The following is a 14,480-nucleotide window of genomic DNA, read 5'->3' as shown; positions in this document are numbered from 1 at the left end:
CTTTTTGGGCATTCCTGTCGTAACCACCAAATAGCCTAGGGGGAGAAACGTCCCAGACCCAGCCTAAACAACATGTCTGCATTAACACTGTAAAGACAGGATAGAGGACCTAAACAACATGTCTCTATTAAAACTGTTAGGACAGGACAGAGGACCTAAACAACATGTCTCTATTAAAACTGTTAGGACAGGACAGAGGACCTAAACAACATGTCTCTATTAAAACTGTTAGTACAGGACAGAGGACCTAAACAACATGTCTCTATTAAAACTGTTACGACAGGAGAGAGGACCTAAACAACATGTCTCTATTAAAACTGTTAGGACAGGACAGAGGACCTAAACAACATGTCTCTATTAAAACTGTTAGGACAGGACAGAGGACCTAAACAACATGTCTTTATTAAAACTGTTAGTAGAGGACCTATGCACGCTCCTGTCTTCAAAGTTGCCAATGTGTAAAGAAAAGAAGCAGCAAAGAGTATGAAGACCTCCAAAAGAGCCAACACACACACACACACACACACACACACACACACGGAAACAGACACACACACACACACACACACACACACAGAAACAGACACACATACACACACACACATGCACACAGATAAGACACACACACAGCCAGCACCAGTCGCGCACACAAGGTCAATGACACCAGCACATCCAGTGGAGAGTCAGCAGCTGCCATGGCAACGGCGACACGCGCGAGGCGGTAAATAGAAGGAGCGAGGAGAAGGGGAGCTGGCTGGGAAGGAGAAACAGCCAATCAGGAGACAGCAGGCAGGTGGCATCCGCACCAAGACCCATGAGACCATACACGAGGAGCGCTTCCACCGCGGGAGGGTCAGAGGTTCTGGACACAATGTCAGTTTCTGTCACGAAGCAGCCAGGAGAAAGCTGATGAGAGCCACTGTACCTGTTAGCATTAGTAGGAATGAAGTCCATGAAATTGTTTTGCGTTATGCTATGTATTACACTGTATGTAGTACACGTTTTTCTGAAGAATGAAAATATGCTCTTCTCCTGTTATACCTTACTTTTTACACTTCACTTGAAGTTATGGCATATATATGTGTGTGTGTGTGTGTGTGTGTGTGTGTGTGTGTGTGTGTGTGTGTGTGTGTGTGTACACACACACACACACCATTTTCAGTACTTACCCTCTCTTATCTACTCATTACATACATGTAGTCCTAAATGCTGATGCAGAGGAAACAGAATGTTTTACCAAATCAATGGCCTGTCCTTCATCAATAATATCATCAGTGATTTCTGTAACACACTTCAATGGCCTGTTTACACTGGGCTTTCTCTGAAGGTACCACTGCGGTGAGCTCAGTCTTACCTGTGACTGCGGTAAACGTTGAGCAGCAGAATGAGAACGCCCAGACAGCAGCAGGCCACGTAGGGGCTCCCGAAGAGTCTCGTCAGGCCTCGGGTCCTGTGTTCCCACCGTGCCACCTGAAACCACAGCAGCACATGCATCAGACACCGGGACCAGGCTCATGGCACGTGGGCGGAACCAAAAGGTCTGGACCTTGCCCCAGCCACCATGGCTGGCTGGCCTTCATCAACTGGCGGCTGGTTGGTGCTCTCCATCAAACGAGTTCTGCTGTCGACCGTCGTTTTGCGAGCGGTGACTGGCTTCATGTGTCACAGTACTCCTACTCTTCCCTGTTTGGCAACTATCACGCAAAGCAGAGAGATAACGGGTTACGGCTGGAGTTCCGTTCGAAGCTTCCTCTGCCTCCTGCGTGCACACCGTCCTCCTAACAGCGTCAGACGGGACAGAAATGGCAACCTACGTAAACATAAGGACCGCTTTTATCGCACGTCGTCGCGCTTGTGTATGCGGAGTGGTTCAGATGGTGAGGAGAACACCTGAGAAGGAGAGTGTAAGCTACGGTAATAAAGAGGTACAAAAAGAGGAGAATCAGGGATTGAACACAGTTAGGCCCTAAAACTGTGGTCACGTCATGTGAGTAGAGCCATAAAGTCTCAGCTTATATATGGCGAATAAATCCACAAAAGGAAGCAACATTAGGAAGCATAAGTAACATTAGGAAGCAACAAAATAGTTAATTAAGATCCAAACTGTTGAGCAAAAGGTTCAATGAGTATCTGTGCGTCTTTCTGTCAGGAGTGTGTGTGTAGGTGAAATGCTTTCAATGGTTCAGTGATTTAATATTCACAATTGCTTATATCAAGAAGTAGTTACACAACATCCAATGTAACTTCCATTTTGCATTACATTATGGGACAATAGTGTTCATTCAAACAATACTCAGATATGGACCAGTTCTAAGAACGCATCTTGAATTTTTAAGTATACTCAAATTTGTTTCCAGTGCCTCTGTGTTCCTGGTTTGTATCGTTTACTTATTGTTTTGTTTGAGTCCTGTCTATATTGTTTCTTTGCTTCTGTTTATTCCAGGTTCTGTTGTGTATCTTGTTTGCTTTAGTTAATAATGTCATTTCATTTTGGATACCTGACTGTTTCTGATTGCCCACCTAATATAACCCTGGACTAACGACGTTCTCCTGGATTCACCTCAAATAAATCTCTCTACTCAGTGAATGCATCTGCCTTGTTATGGCTCCGTGCCCAAGGCGTTACACTATTCACATGAAATAGGTCTGCTCACTTCTCCTATCACAGCAGTCCACCTAAAAGTCACACTCTCTGTCCGAGTATGACCAAACTGTCCGCAGGTCAAACGAGTTCAGAGTGCGAATCTAGCCGTTACTTAGCAACACGTCAACAGATTTGGTGTGAAAAACCCATGCTTCACAAACACCAGCATGTTTAAAATACTGGTCAACCAATCAAACATTGAGAATAGAAGTAACTTTGAATAAAACATTTAACGTTGTATAAAACATAATAAATTCTAACTGTGCAACGTCACAACTTTTCTGATGGGTTTAGTATTGAGAAAGTTAATGTGGCTTATACACTGCTTCCAATGCCAAACTAAACACTATAGATGACATGGAAAACCAATTTAACACAGCCAGGTTCCAGCGCGGCAAGGAGGAACTTTCAAAGGAATGTGCATATCACTCTCAATGACATTTACCTGTTATTGGTAATAAGTATAAATAAATTGAATAGCTTTTTGCTATCTCGGACATCTGTGTCATGAACTGACCTGTCAAGAGTTCATATATGTATACAACACCTGTCTATCATGTCAAATCAAATCAAATCAAATATATTTGTATAGCCATCCACAAGACCATGGTGTATCTCTCTCTCTTTCTCTCTCTATCTCTAGTAGCTCTCTCTCTCTCTCTCTCTCTCTGACACTGTCTCCAGCAGGGAGACAACAAAGGAAAGGAAGGTGAAAGGAAGCTGCCCTGATGAGACTCTCTGGATCTAGTGAGGGCTTCACTAATTACACCAAATTAAAGTCATACTTCAAAGGACGTTTCTGGCGGGGAGGAGGGTTAGACAAGTTTATTAGTGCACTATAATTAGCCCAATGTCCAATTTGTAATGTGTTTGCTGAAGTGGTGTAGGGATGTGTTGGATGCTATAGGCCTTGGGATGGTGTTCATGTGTCAGCCCTGGTTATTATAACGTGTTAATTTGTGTGTGTCATTATTGTGACGCCACTCAGAGAGCTTTGAGTGTCATAATAATCGGTAGCGCACTAAGAGCATGAGGAGAGCGTGCTCTCTCTGTGCAAAGACATAACCGCACGAGGAAGGAAAGACGTCACTATTACAACAGCCACGTTTTACACACGAGCGAAATAAAAAATACAAAATACATAGTCAAACACACAAGCACACAGACACATGGACACATGCCAACGAATTACTTTAAATCATTACCATATACAGCTAATAGAAAATGTAAGCATCTGTCATAAAATGAAGGAATGTACACTTTAAAGAGTACCTTTCAAGATACCCAACGTAACTTTACAATTTATAAACAGGTCTTACACGACCAATCACACACTGGAAGCAGCAGCCAATTGCACACAACGTACTTTCTACAGGAATCCACAGCCCCCAGGGGGACTGAATCGGGTGCTGGAAGGCGAGAAAGTACAGACCCTAGTGATGGAGCAACATGCACCAGTGGGCATACAAGCACATACACATTCATGCACACACACTCAGACAACTGGTTTTTATGGAACATAAAGAGACACACAGTCACACACTCAGGGAGAATTTGTGAGGGAATGCCAGTTTACCTAACCTCCATGTTTTTGGACTGTCGGAGGAAACCGGAGACCTCGGAGGAAACCCACGGGCAGACACAGGGAGAACATGGAAACTCCCCTCAGATAGGGACTTGAACCCAAGACCCCAGTGCTGAGAGACAAATGTGCTAACCACCAAGCCACCATGTTGCCTTCATGCTTTGAAGTACACATAATCTCAAAATCTCATAATCTGTACACAAAGCATACACAAATTACTTTAGAGCATGTATCAATAAAAAACCTTTGGAGTTCTTTTGAGTTTAGTGACTGGAGTCAAGAGGATGAAAAGTGATGCTAAGACAGCCTGTCAGGCTTACTGGAGTCGTGCCTCCTAGGGTGAGCACAGATGCAGACAGCCTGTCAGGCTTAGTGGGGTGGTGAGCACAGATGGAGTACCATACTTTAATGTTCCATGTTTTATCCAAGCGCATGATTGTAGCAACTGTTGACTGTTCACATTTGTTTTTCTTACAGTGTTTGCAAATACAAAAAAATATCAAATTAAACTTTCAATCCACATTTGATAGTTAAATATTTCTGCATTCTCAACCACACATCTGTCAGAAATGCTGACTGCAAACTCCTTCCGTGCGTCTACACTCACCGACCACACTCATGACCACTCACAGACCACACACCCATCGACCTCACTCACCGACCACACTCAGCGACCACACTCAGCGACCTCACTCAGCGACCTCACTTACTATCACACTCAGTGACCATACTCACTAACCACACTCACCGACTACACTCACCGACCATACTCACAGACTAAACTCATTGACTACACCCAATGACCATACTCACCGACCACACTCATGACCACACTCACCGACTACACCCAATGACCATATTCACCGACTACACTCACTGACCATACTCATGACCGACCAAACTCACAGACTACACTCACCAACTACACTGACTACACTTATGACTACTCTTACCAACCATACTCACGACCAGAGGTGTCAATTCCAGGTTCAGAAAGTATAAGTCCTCACCAGGATTTTGCTCAAGCTTGCTAGATTTTCTAATTAGTGCAATCCAGGTTAAATTAGTGGAATCAACACAATCTAGGAAGCCTGAGCAAAATCCTGGTGTGGACTTTTACTTTCTGAACCTGGAATTGACACCTCTGTTCACGACCACACTCACCGACCCCACTATTACATACATGACCATGTTTTACCATAGGTGGAATGTATATGGCTTTTTAACCCATCCATCCATCCATTTATTGTCTCCATGGGAGACAATAAAAAAGACAATAAAGGAGGCAGTAAAGGAGACAATAAAGATCACAGTAAAGGAGACAATAATGGACAGTAAAGAAGACAATAAAGGAGACAGTGAAGGGGACATGTAACGTTGCATACGCAACGGAGCGAGGAGACGGACACAAACGCTGAGATGAGCGAGATTTAATACAGAGAATACCAAACTCGGAGTCGACAAAACAGGCAGGGGTCATAACGTTGAGGCAATCCGAACACGAAACACGAATTGACATAACTCAGGACTAGAAAAACAAAACACAGGTAAAACGTAGAATAACTGAAACAAACAGATAACACAGGGCAACTGGGCAGCAAACGGGGAGTACTCACGAACAACAGGATGACTGGCATGAACAGAGAAACACGAAAGCATGGGTAACAGGAACACGATACAGAATGAACAAAACCACGGATAACTAGACTGGGGAATGACGGGACTTAAATACAATGACATGAAACGAGGGGCAGGTGACGGTAATAACGAGGGGCGTGGTAATAAACAAGGAATCATGAAGACCAACGAGCGGGGCGGGAGAAACAGGCACGGAAACACAGACGCAAGGGAACCCGGAGTGACAGCCAAGGGAGGGGGCGAGGCCATACGTGACATTACTCCCCGTCAAGGCGTGCCACTCCGGGGCACGCAAGGGCAGACTGGACAGGGAATCATGGGACGTGGCGAGGGACAGGGACAGCAGACACAGGACGGACCAGAGGGACAAGACCAGACAAGACAAGGCGAGGGACCTGGGGCACGGCAGGGACTGGAGACAGGGAAGCAGAGACTGGCCAGGAGCTGGGTCGGGGCACGGCAGTACGGGCAGGGCCAGGAGGAGACACGGGAGCAGGGCTGGACGAGACAGGACTGGGAACAGACACGGGAGCGGGGCCAGGGGACAGGGCCGGGGCAAACACAGAGGCAAACACGGCTTGGACGACTGTGACAGGGACAGGAACAAGGTGGGTGACAACTCGGGGAACAGACACAGGGACCGGGACAGAGACGACACCACCAGACACAGGCACAGGGACGGGCACAAGGACACGAACAGACACCAGCACGGGGACAGGGACCAACACAAAGCCAGGGACAGCACACGGGAGCAAGGGGAACACGGGCATAGAGGCAGGAACACACACATTGAGTCCAAGCCCACACGAGGGCAGCACAGTCTCAGGGGTGACAGGCAGGGTCCGCTGGCGGGCAGCGGGAACAGGCAGGGTCCGCTGGCGGGCAGCGGGACCAGGTGCGGCCGGGCGGCGGGCAGCGGGAACAGGCGCGGCCGGGCGGCGGGCAGCGGGCACAGGCGCGGCCGGGCGGCGGGTACGGGCGCCGGCGTGGACGACCCCTCCTGGGTCGCGGGGACAGGAGCCGGCGTGGACGACCCCTCCTGGGTCGCGGGTACAGGCGCCGGCGTGGACGACCCCTCCTGGGTCGCGGGTACAGCAGCCGGCGTGGACGACCCCTCCTGGGTCGTGGGGACAGCAGCCGGCGTGGACTGCCGACGGGCAGCGGGAACGGGAACTGGCGTGGACGACCTCCTCGGGATCGCGGGAACAGGCCGTAGACGTGACATGACGTCCTCGGGGGGCGGAGCCGCCGCACCGACGTCCTCGGGGGGCGGAGTCGCCGCACCAACGTCCTCGGGGGGCGTGTCCGCCATACTGACGTCCTCGGGGGGCATGTCCGCCATACTGACGTCATCGGGGGGCGTGTCCGCCATACTGACGTCATCGGGGGGCGTGTCCGCCGCGCTGACGTCCTCCGGGTTCCGAGCCGGCCACTCCTGGGGCGAGTGGCTACTGCGTCCCCCCAAAAAATTCTTGGGGGGCCTTCGGGGAGCGGCTTCCGGGATCAGCGGAGGGAGGTCTTCTTCCACGGGGTCCGGGTTGAGCCTGGAAGAACACACAGACACACAGGCCCCTCGGTGGCTCTCTCTGCGATGGCTCCGCCTCCTCTGAGGCGTCGGGAGCTCGCAGCAGCCATTGAGAGCCGACCGAGGGTTAAGCCAAAGCTCGTCTGTGCATTCCCTCCGTCTGCCCGCTGCTTGCACCACAGGTTGCTCACCCCTGTGGTGTTCGTCAAGCAGGGCAGACTCACAGCGCTCAATAGGAGTCTCGCCGCGAAAGCCAGTAGTGAGAGACTGCGCTTTCTTCGGTCTGCGACGAGACTTCCTTGTTCCCACAGCGCCAGGGGTATTCCTGTCTCCGGCTCGTTCGCGCTGTAACACATGAGAGTTAAACTGCACGGAAGCAGCCAACAACCCGTTACAGCGACTAAACTCACCGGAGTCTTGCTCTCTCGCTGTGTCCTGGTTCGATCCGTGGTTATGTAACGTTGCATACGCAATGGAGCGAGGAGATGGAAACAAACGCTGAGATGAGCGAGATTTAATACAGGGAATACCAAACTCGGAGTCGACAAAACAGGCAGGGGTCATAACGTTGAGGCAATCCAAACACGAAACATGAATTGACATAACTCAGGACTAGGAAAACAAAACACGGGTAAAACGTAGAATAACTGAAACAAACAGATAACACAGGGCAACTGGGCAGCAAACGGGGAGTACTCACGAACAACAGGATGACTGGCATGAACAGAGAAACACGAAAGCATGGGTAACAGGAACACGATACAGAATGAACAAAACCACGGATAACTAGACTGGGGAATGACGGGACTTAAATACAATGACATGAAACGAGGGGCAGGTGACGGTAATAACGAGGGGCGTGGTAATAAACAAGGAATCACGAAGACCAACGAGCGGGGTGGGAGAAACAGGCACGGAAACACAGACGCAAGGGAACCCGGAGTGACAGCCAAGGGAGTGGGCGAGGCCATACGTGACAGGACAATAAAGGAGACAGTGAAGAGGACAATAAAGGAGACAGTAAAGAAGACAATAAAGGAGACAGTAAAGAAGACAATAAAGGAGACAGTAAAGGGGACAGTAAAGGGGACAGTAAAGGAGACAGTAAAGGGGACAGTAAAGGAGACAGTAAAGGGGACAAAAAAGGAGAATTCAGATCGCAGAGAGATCAAGCAAATAGTCATGGTAACAGCTCAGACTCTAGAGTTGCAGCCTGAGGAGATGCAAACAAATTGCCAGGTTTAAATAAAGCAGGCAGTAGGATTATGTGGCCGGTGATCAGAACATGGGGTGTAGAACAAGGTAGTACAGGAGGAGGTGAGGTACGGGAGAAGGTGAGGTACAGGAGGAGGTGAGGTACAGGATGTGAGGTACAGGAGGATGTGATGTACAGGAGGAGGTGAGGTACAGGAGGTGAGGTACAGGAGGTGAGGTACAGGAGGATGTGAGGTACGGGAGGAGGTGAGGTACAGGAGGTGAGGTACGGGAGGAGGTGAGGTACAGGAGGAGGTGAGGTACAGGAGGAGGTGTGGTACAGGAGGTGAGGTACAGGAGGATGTGAGGTACAGGAGGAGGTGAGGTACGGGAAGAGGTGAGGTACAGGAGGTGAGGTACAGGAGGAGGTGAGGTACAAGAGGAGGTGAGGTACAGGAGGAGGTGAGGTACGGGAGGAGGTGAGGTACAGGAGGAGGTGTGGTACAGGAGGCGAGGTACAGGAGGAGGTGTGGTACAGGAGGTGAGGTACAGGAGGAGGTGAGGTACGGGAAGAGGTGAGGTACAGGAGGAGGTGAGGTACAGGAGAAGGTGAGGTACAGGAGGTAAGGTACGGGAAGAGGTGAGGTATGGGAGAAAGTGAAGAGGTACAGGAAGGTAGGGGATGACAGTAATAACACTGACATGACAGTGGTGGGTTTATGTCCATAAGATATAAAAACCACACAACAAAAACATATGCCTTATAGTTTAGTATACTTACATTCTTGCAAGGAGACACACACACATGCATGCGCATACGCACGGGAAAGCATAAACACACACACACGCACACACACACACACACCCATGCACCATGCTACCTTTTTTGTCTAACAGGAGGAACTGCAACTAGAAGCTGCACCCTAATAGAATTCACCATATAAGTCATGTGGTGAGTTAGAGTTTTGCTCTCTAATTAAATTTAAAATAGCCTTAATTAATCTGTCATTATGTGAAGATGACACTTATGTTGTGCTTGCATTGAGTCACTGCTATCCCCTATGTGCAAATCTATTTTCCTATTCAAATCAATTTGTGTCATAGTAATTCAAATTGTGTCGTAGCTTTAGGGAACTCACAAGCCTATTAGCCAAAGCTGCATTAAATTGAGAACATCATACACTTCTGGATGGAAAAAATGGAATCTGTGAATGAAAAATCCCATTTCGCTAGAGCTTGCAAAGATAATGAGACCTGTATTCAGGAATTAGCTGTGCAAACCATGTAGAAATGAGAATAACATCAGATGTGTCATCAGATGAATACATGCAATGTTCCCTGCATATCTACGGATGCACTTCTTGAATTTAAAAGGTTGAACCTAAGACACTCTTAAAGCTGCCTGTCAATCAGTTTTCAGCCTGACATGGACTACAAGTCTTTATTGTTTTCAATGATTAAAAATCAACTAATCAACAGTGTGTTTGCAATAATAATACCACTACTCCATGACGTATAAACAACCAAGCAAGGTTTTAACAACCTTTTTCCTTCACTTTTGCTGTATTTATTTATTTATTTTCCAACAATCAATTCTCAACAGGGTTGGCGTCATAAACTAGCTGTCAAAAAGCACTCTCCTATTCCTGCCCAAGTGATGCTTACGCCACAGCGTTTACTGAGCAGAATACGCTGGTTTCTCCCAGCGACACAGCCCGGGGTCGTCCACGTGTCCTGCTTCTGTTTACGTCTCTCCCTCTCTGCCTCACTCCCACTCTTCCTGCCCTCGACTCTTAAGTTGCTGCCTCTGTCCTTTTGGGGCGTCTCCGGTCATCCGCACCCCTGGTCATCCGCACCCCTGGTCATCCGCACCCCTGGTCATCCGCACCCCTGGTCATCCGCACCTCGCTCGAACTCTCGCCATGGCAGCAGGAGCACGTTCGTGGGGCTCGTGGCATGTCATGTTGGCCGGGCCGGGGCGGAGGCGCAGACAGTAGCTGTACTTTCATCTCCGTAACTCTTGCGTAATCTAGTAACAAAGCACAATTATCCAAGCTGCACTCTGTCCTGCTGCTCGCTTATTTCACAGTGGAGGGCAAGGGACCTCGTCACCTCCATGACTCATAAGCACTGCAGTGGCAAAGCCGGGGTTATGAAATAGAATCAACTATAATAAGAAACATATAGGTACTGGCTGGACATTATGAGGGATGCTCACATCCGTCTTTCTGACTTCACATGTTAGTTTAAGAAAGTCATAGGTCATAGGCTATGTGCTACTGCAGTGGTTTCTAGTCGTGATGCTGTAGTTCAGTTTCCTTGGTCTTACAACAAGTAAGCTCATGAAGGGCTACGTGAGCAGAGGTTGTTATGGTGCAGATAAAAAAGGCTGTATCAGGACCAGGTAAACACAGCATTATTACCATCCATCTGTCTAATGCATCAATGTCAGTGTGACATACACATATATATATATATATATATATATATATATATATATATATATATATATATATATATATATATATATATATATATATATATATATATATATATGTCCATCTTCTGTCAGCCACAAAGCCACTTCATAATGAAAACCTGGGATCTCTTACTCTTTTGTATTCGTGGTTCCAGTGCTGTTAAATTGGACAGGTTGAAAGTGATGATTAGAAAACTGTATCATCAGCATCAGTTTATTCGTATATGAAAAATGTGTGTGAGATCGACTTCACAGCTATGTCAACACGTGTTGTCTCATCACAGCTATGTTAACACACACCTTCAGAGTGCAACGAGTGCAAATGAATCACACAGGAAGCAAAGAGGTATTTATCATACTGTAGTTTAGTGATTGCTTACAGAAGCATGCAATGTCAATAGCAACTCTATACGCTATGTTTTTAAAGACACACACACAAAGATCTTACCGATTACAAAAGGCTGAACTCTAGATGAATGCTAGTGCATGCTAATGCTAAAAGGAGGTCAAGATCACACATCAGGAATGAAGATAAGGTAGCCAAACATACCAGCCACTAGCCGAGCACATGCAGAGCTGAACTACTTTCATCTGTGAAAAGCATAAGAAAGCTCTATGTTGCATTATTTAAATCACATAAAAACTATAAGACTTTAAATACACCACAAACATTATTTTAACAACGTTCTTATAATGTAATTTTCTCTTCCTTTCTTCTCCCTCTGTCTCTCCATCTATTTTTATGTGCTTATTGTAAGAGATGTGAACACTTCAGACTTCAGACACACAGCATGTGATGTGAACCTTACAGTGTCCTAAGAGTAAGCCATTACATAACCAGCGCTACATTCAGCTTGTCTGAGATGGGAAATACATTTTTGGGGGAGCAGGTCACAACGACCTGTTGAAGAGAAGGTGTGGCCCACCCCGGCTACTCCATGAGCACACATCTGGCCTCTTCCCTCAGAGGGACTTTCAAAACATCTGTTTGTACAAGTGCCCCAGGTCAGACTCTGTAATTTCTCACAACTGTCAAAAATGTCTACACTATACTAGCAACATTGCACTGGTGAACAGTTTAAGGCAAATGCAGGGTTGCCAACTCTCACGCATTGAGCGTGAGACACACGCATTTGACCGTCTTCACACGCTCTCACGCCACACATCCGATTTCTCATGCCGAAAAAAAAATCTAGTTTATTTACCTCTGATCCATATCTATGATTCAATGAGTTACTAGTTCGCTCTGGCGCCAACCACTGGCGATTGATCGATCGCGATATAATACTTAATTTGTGTCCAATTTACACCCCCCTCCCCGTCAACAATTTACACTCGCCACCCCCTCCAGGTACAAATCTCACTCCAAGTGATCTTGAAAAGTTGGGAACCCTGCAAATGTATGTATGTCACCCAAGTAATATCTGGTCAGCGTTGGTCCTGTGGACAAGAAAATGAGGGGAGATGTCGCCCACCCCAAAACCACACCTATGGTTGTATCTAATATGCCAGTGGGTGTGTCTTTCTAATAAAAGCGAATGATCAGATGCACAAAGGACTGACGCTACACTTCAAGACTGCTCTGTAATCATAACCTCTGAAATGCTGGTGTCTATTTGAAGTCTTTGTTCAGAAATCATGTGTGCATGCTAGCCAGATAAGCAAAAAGAGTGCTTGGATCTTTAAGAAAAAGATGAGGCATTTTTGACTTATGGCAGACGTAGATATGACATACACTACAATGTCCTTCGACTGATACAGGCCAAGGGAACAGGCCGTGTAAGGGAGAGAATTTAATCTGGTCATGATTTTCCCTTGTAGGACCTTAACAATGAGAAGACAGATAAGTAGACCCCGATAACTGATTACTCATTGGCAGTTAGCTAAACAACTGTAGTCAGGCCATATATGTGTGACGCATTATGATGCAGAAGTTATCTTAAAAGGTTAGATAGGTTAGATAGAGTTTCTAGGCAGACAAAATCAAGCTAAGGATAGGATTAGCACTACAATGAAGCATACAGCTTTTACAATATTCACCTGATCTGAGATATTTTGGCTTTTTCTCTTGCATGAATGTATTTTTCAGTACATTTGCTTTGTCATTTTGGTTTCACATGTACTGAATCTGTATCAACTGACAAGGCCCTTGATCGGGAATCAGCACATATTTTCCAGGTGCTTTTCACCCAACATAGAAGTGTGATTTGAGCGGGGTATGCAGGATGCCAAGGCGAGCATATATTCAGAGTAGTTTTATTAGCTACAATGCTGCACAGTTAACAATTACACAACAAAACACACAAACGGAGAGAGACTCAACACTAAGTGGACTCAACAAAAACAGGTAAGGTATACAACCAAGACGCACATTAAATACTTGACCCACAACTAGCCCCAAGTGTGACACATGATAATGATGATGATAGGTTAAAACAACCACACTAACAGGAAGTACATATAAAGACATGAACAGACACAGACTACACATAGACGCACCTGAAGGGAGGGGACCAGAGCTGTAACGTCACAAGAAGAAGCTCAGTATACTTAGAGAAGTTTTTTCTTGATGGCTTAGATTACCTGTCTAGAGTGAGGTGATCCGAGAAACAGAGTGAGATTACCTGTCTAGAGTGAGGTGATCCGAGAAACAGAGTGAGATTACCTGTCTAGAGTGAGGTGATCTGAGAAACAGAGTGAGATTACCTGTCTAGAGTGAGGTGATCCGAGAAACAGAGTGAGATTACCTGTCTAGAGTGAGGTGATCTGAGAAACAGAGTGAGATTACCTGTCTAGAGTGAGGTGATCTGAGAAACAGAATGAGATTACCTGTCTAGAGTGAGGTGATCCGAGAAACAGAGTGAGATTACCTGTCTAGAGTGAGGTGATCTGAGAAACAGAGTGAGATTACCTGTCTAGAGTGAGGTGATCCGAGAAACAGAGTGAGATTACCTGTCTAGAGTGAGGTGATCCGAGAAACAGAGTGAGATTACCTGTCTAGAGTGAGGTGATCCGAGAAACAGAGTGAGATTACCTGTCTAGAGTGAGGTGATCTGAGAAACAGAGTGAGATTACCTGTCTAGAGTGAGGTGATCCGAGAAACAGAGTGAGATTACCTGTCTAGAGTGAGGTGATCCGAGAAACAGAGTGAGATTACCTGTCTAGAGTGAGGTGACCTGAGAAACAGAGTGAGATTACCTGTCTAGAGTGATGTGATCTGAGAAACAGAGTGAGATTACCTGTCTAGAGGGAGGTGATCTGGGAAACAGAGTGAGATAATCAATAACGGACGACGGATGTTAGTTTAACAAACAATAGAAAAATCTGTCAAAAATCTTCTTGGTTACACCTCTGTGTCCATATCCACACCTGGCTGATCCTACTCAGGTAAACCGTATGTATGATGAAGAACATT

General features: G+C 46.6%; 1 protein-coding gene across 1 annotated transcript in view; it reads right to left on the bottom strand.

Moving 5' to 3' along the window:
- Positions 1-14,480, bottom strand: part of pemt (phosphatidylethanolamine N-methyltransferase) — a 65,312-nt gene that overhangs the window by 36,827 nt on the left and 14,005 nt on the right. Inside the window, exon 3 of the mRNA XM_076987894.1 lies at positions 1,355-1,470. Coding sequence (XP_076844009.1) covers positions 1,355-1,470 — 116 coding nt within the window. The remainder of the gene's footprint in view (positions 1-1,354; positions 1,471-14,480) is intronic.

The sequence above is a fragment of the Brachyhypopomus gauderio genome, unplaced genomic scaffold (genome assembly GCF_052324685.1).
Source record: "Brachyhypopomus gauderio isolate BG-103 unplaced genomic scaffold, BGAUD_0.2 sc57, whole genome shotgun sequence".
Taxonomy (NCBI): Eukaryota; Metazoa; Chordata; class Actinopteri; order Gymnotiformes; family Hypopomidae; genus Brachyhypopomus; species Brachyhypopomus gauderio.
This window is presented reverse-complemented; position numbering and strand designations above follow the sequence as displayed.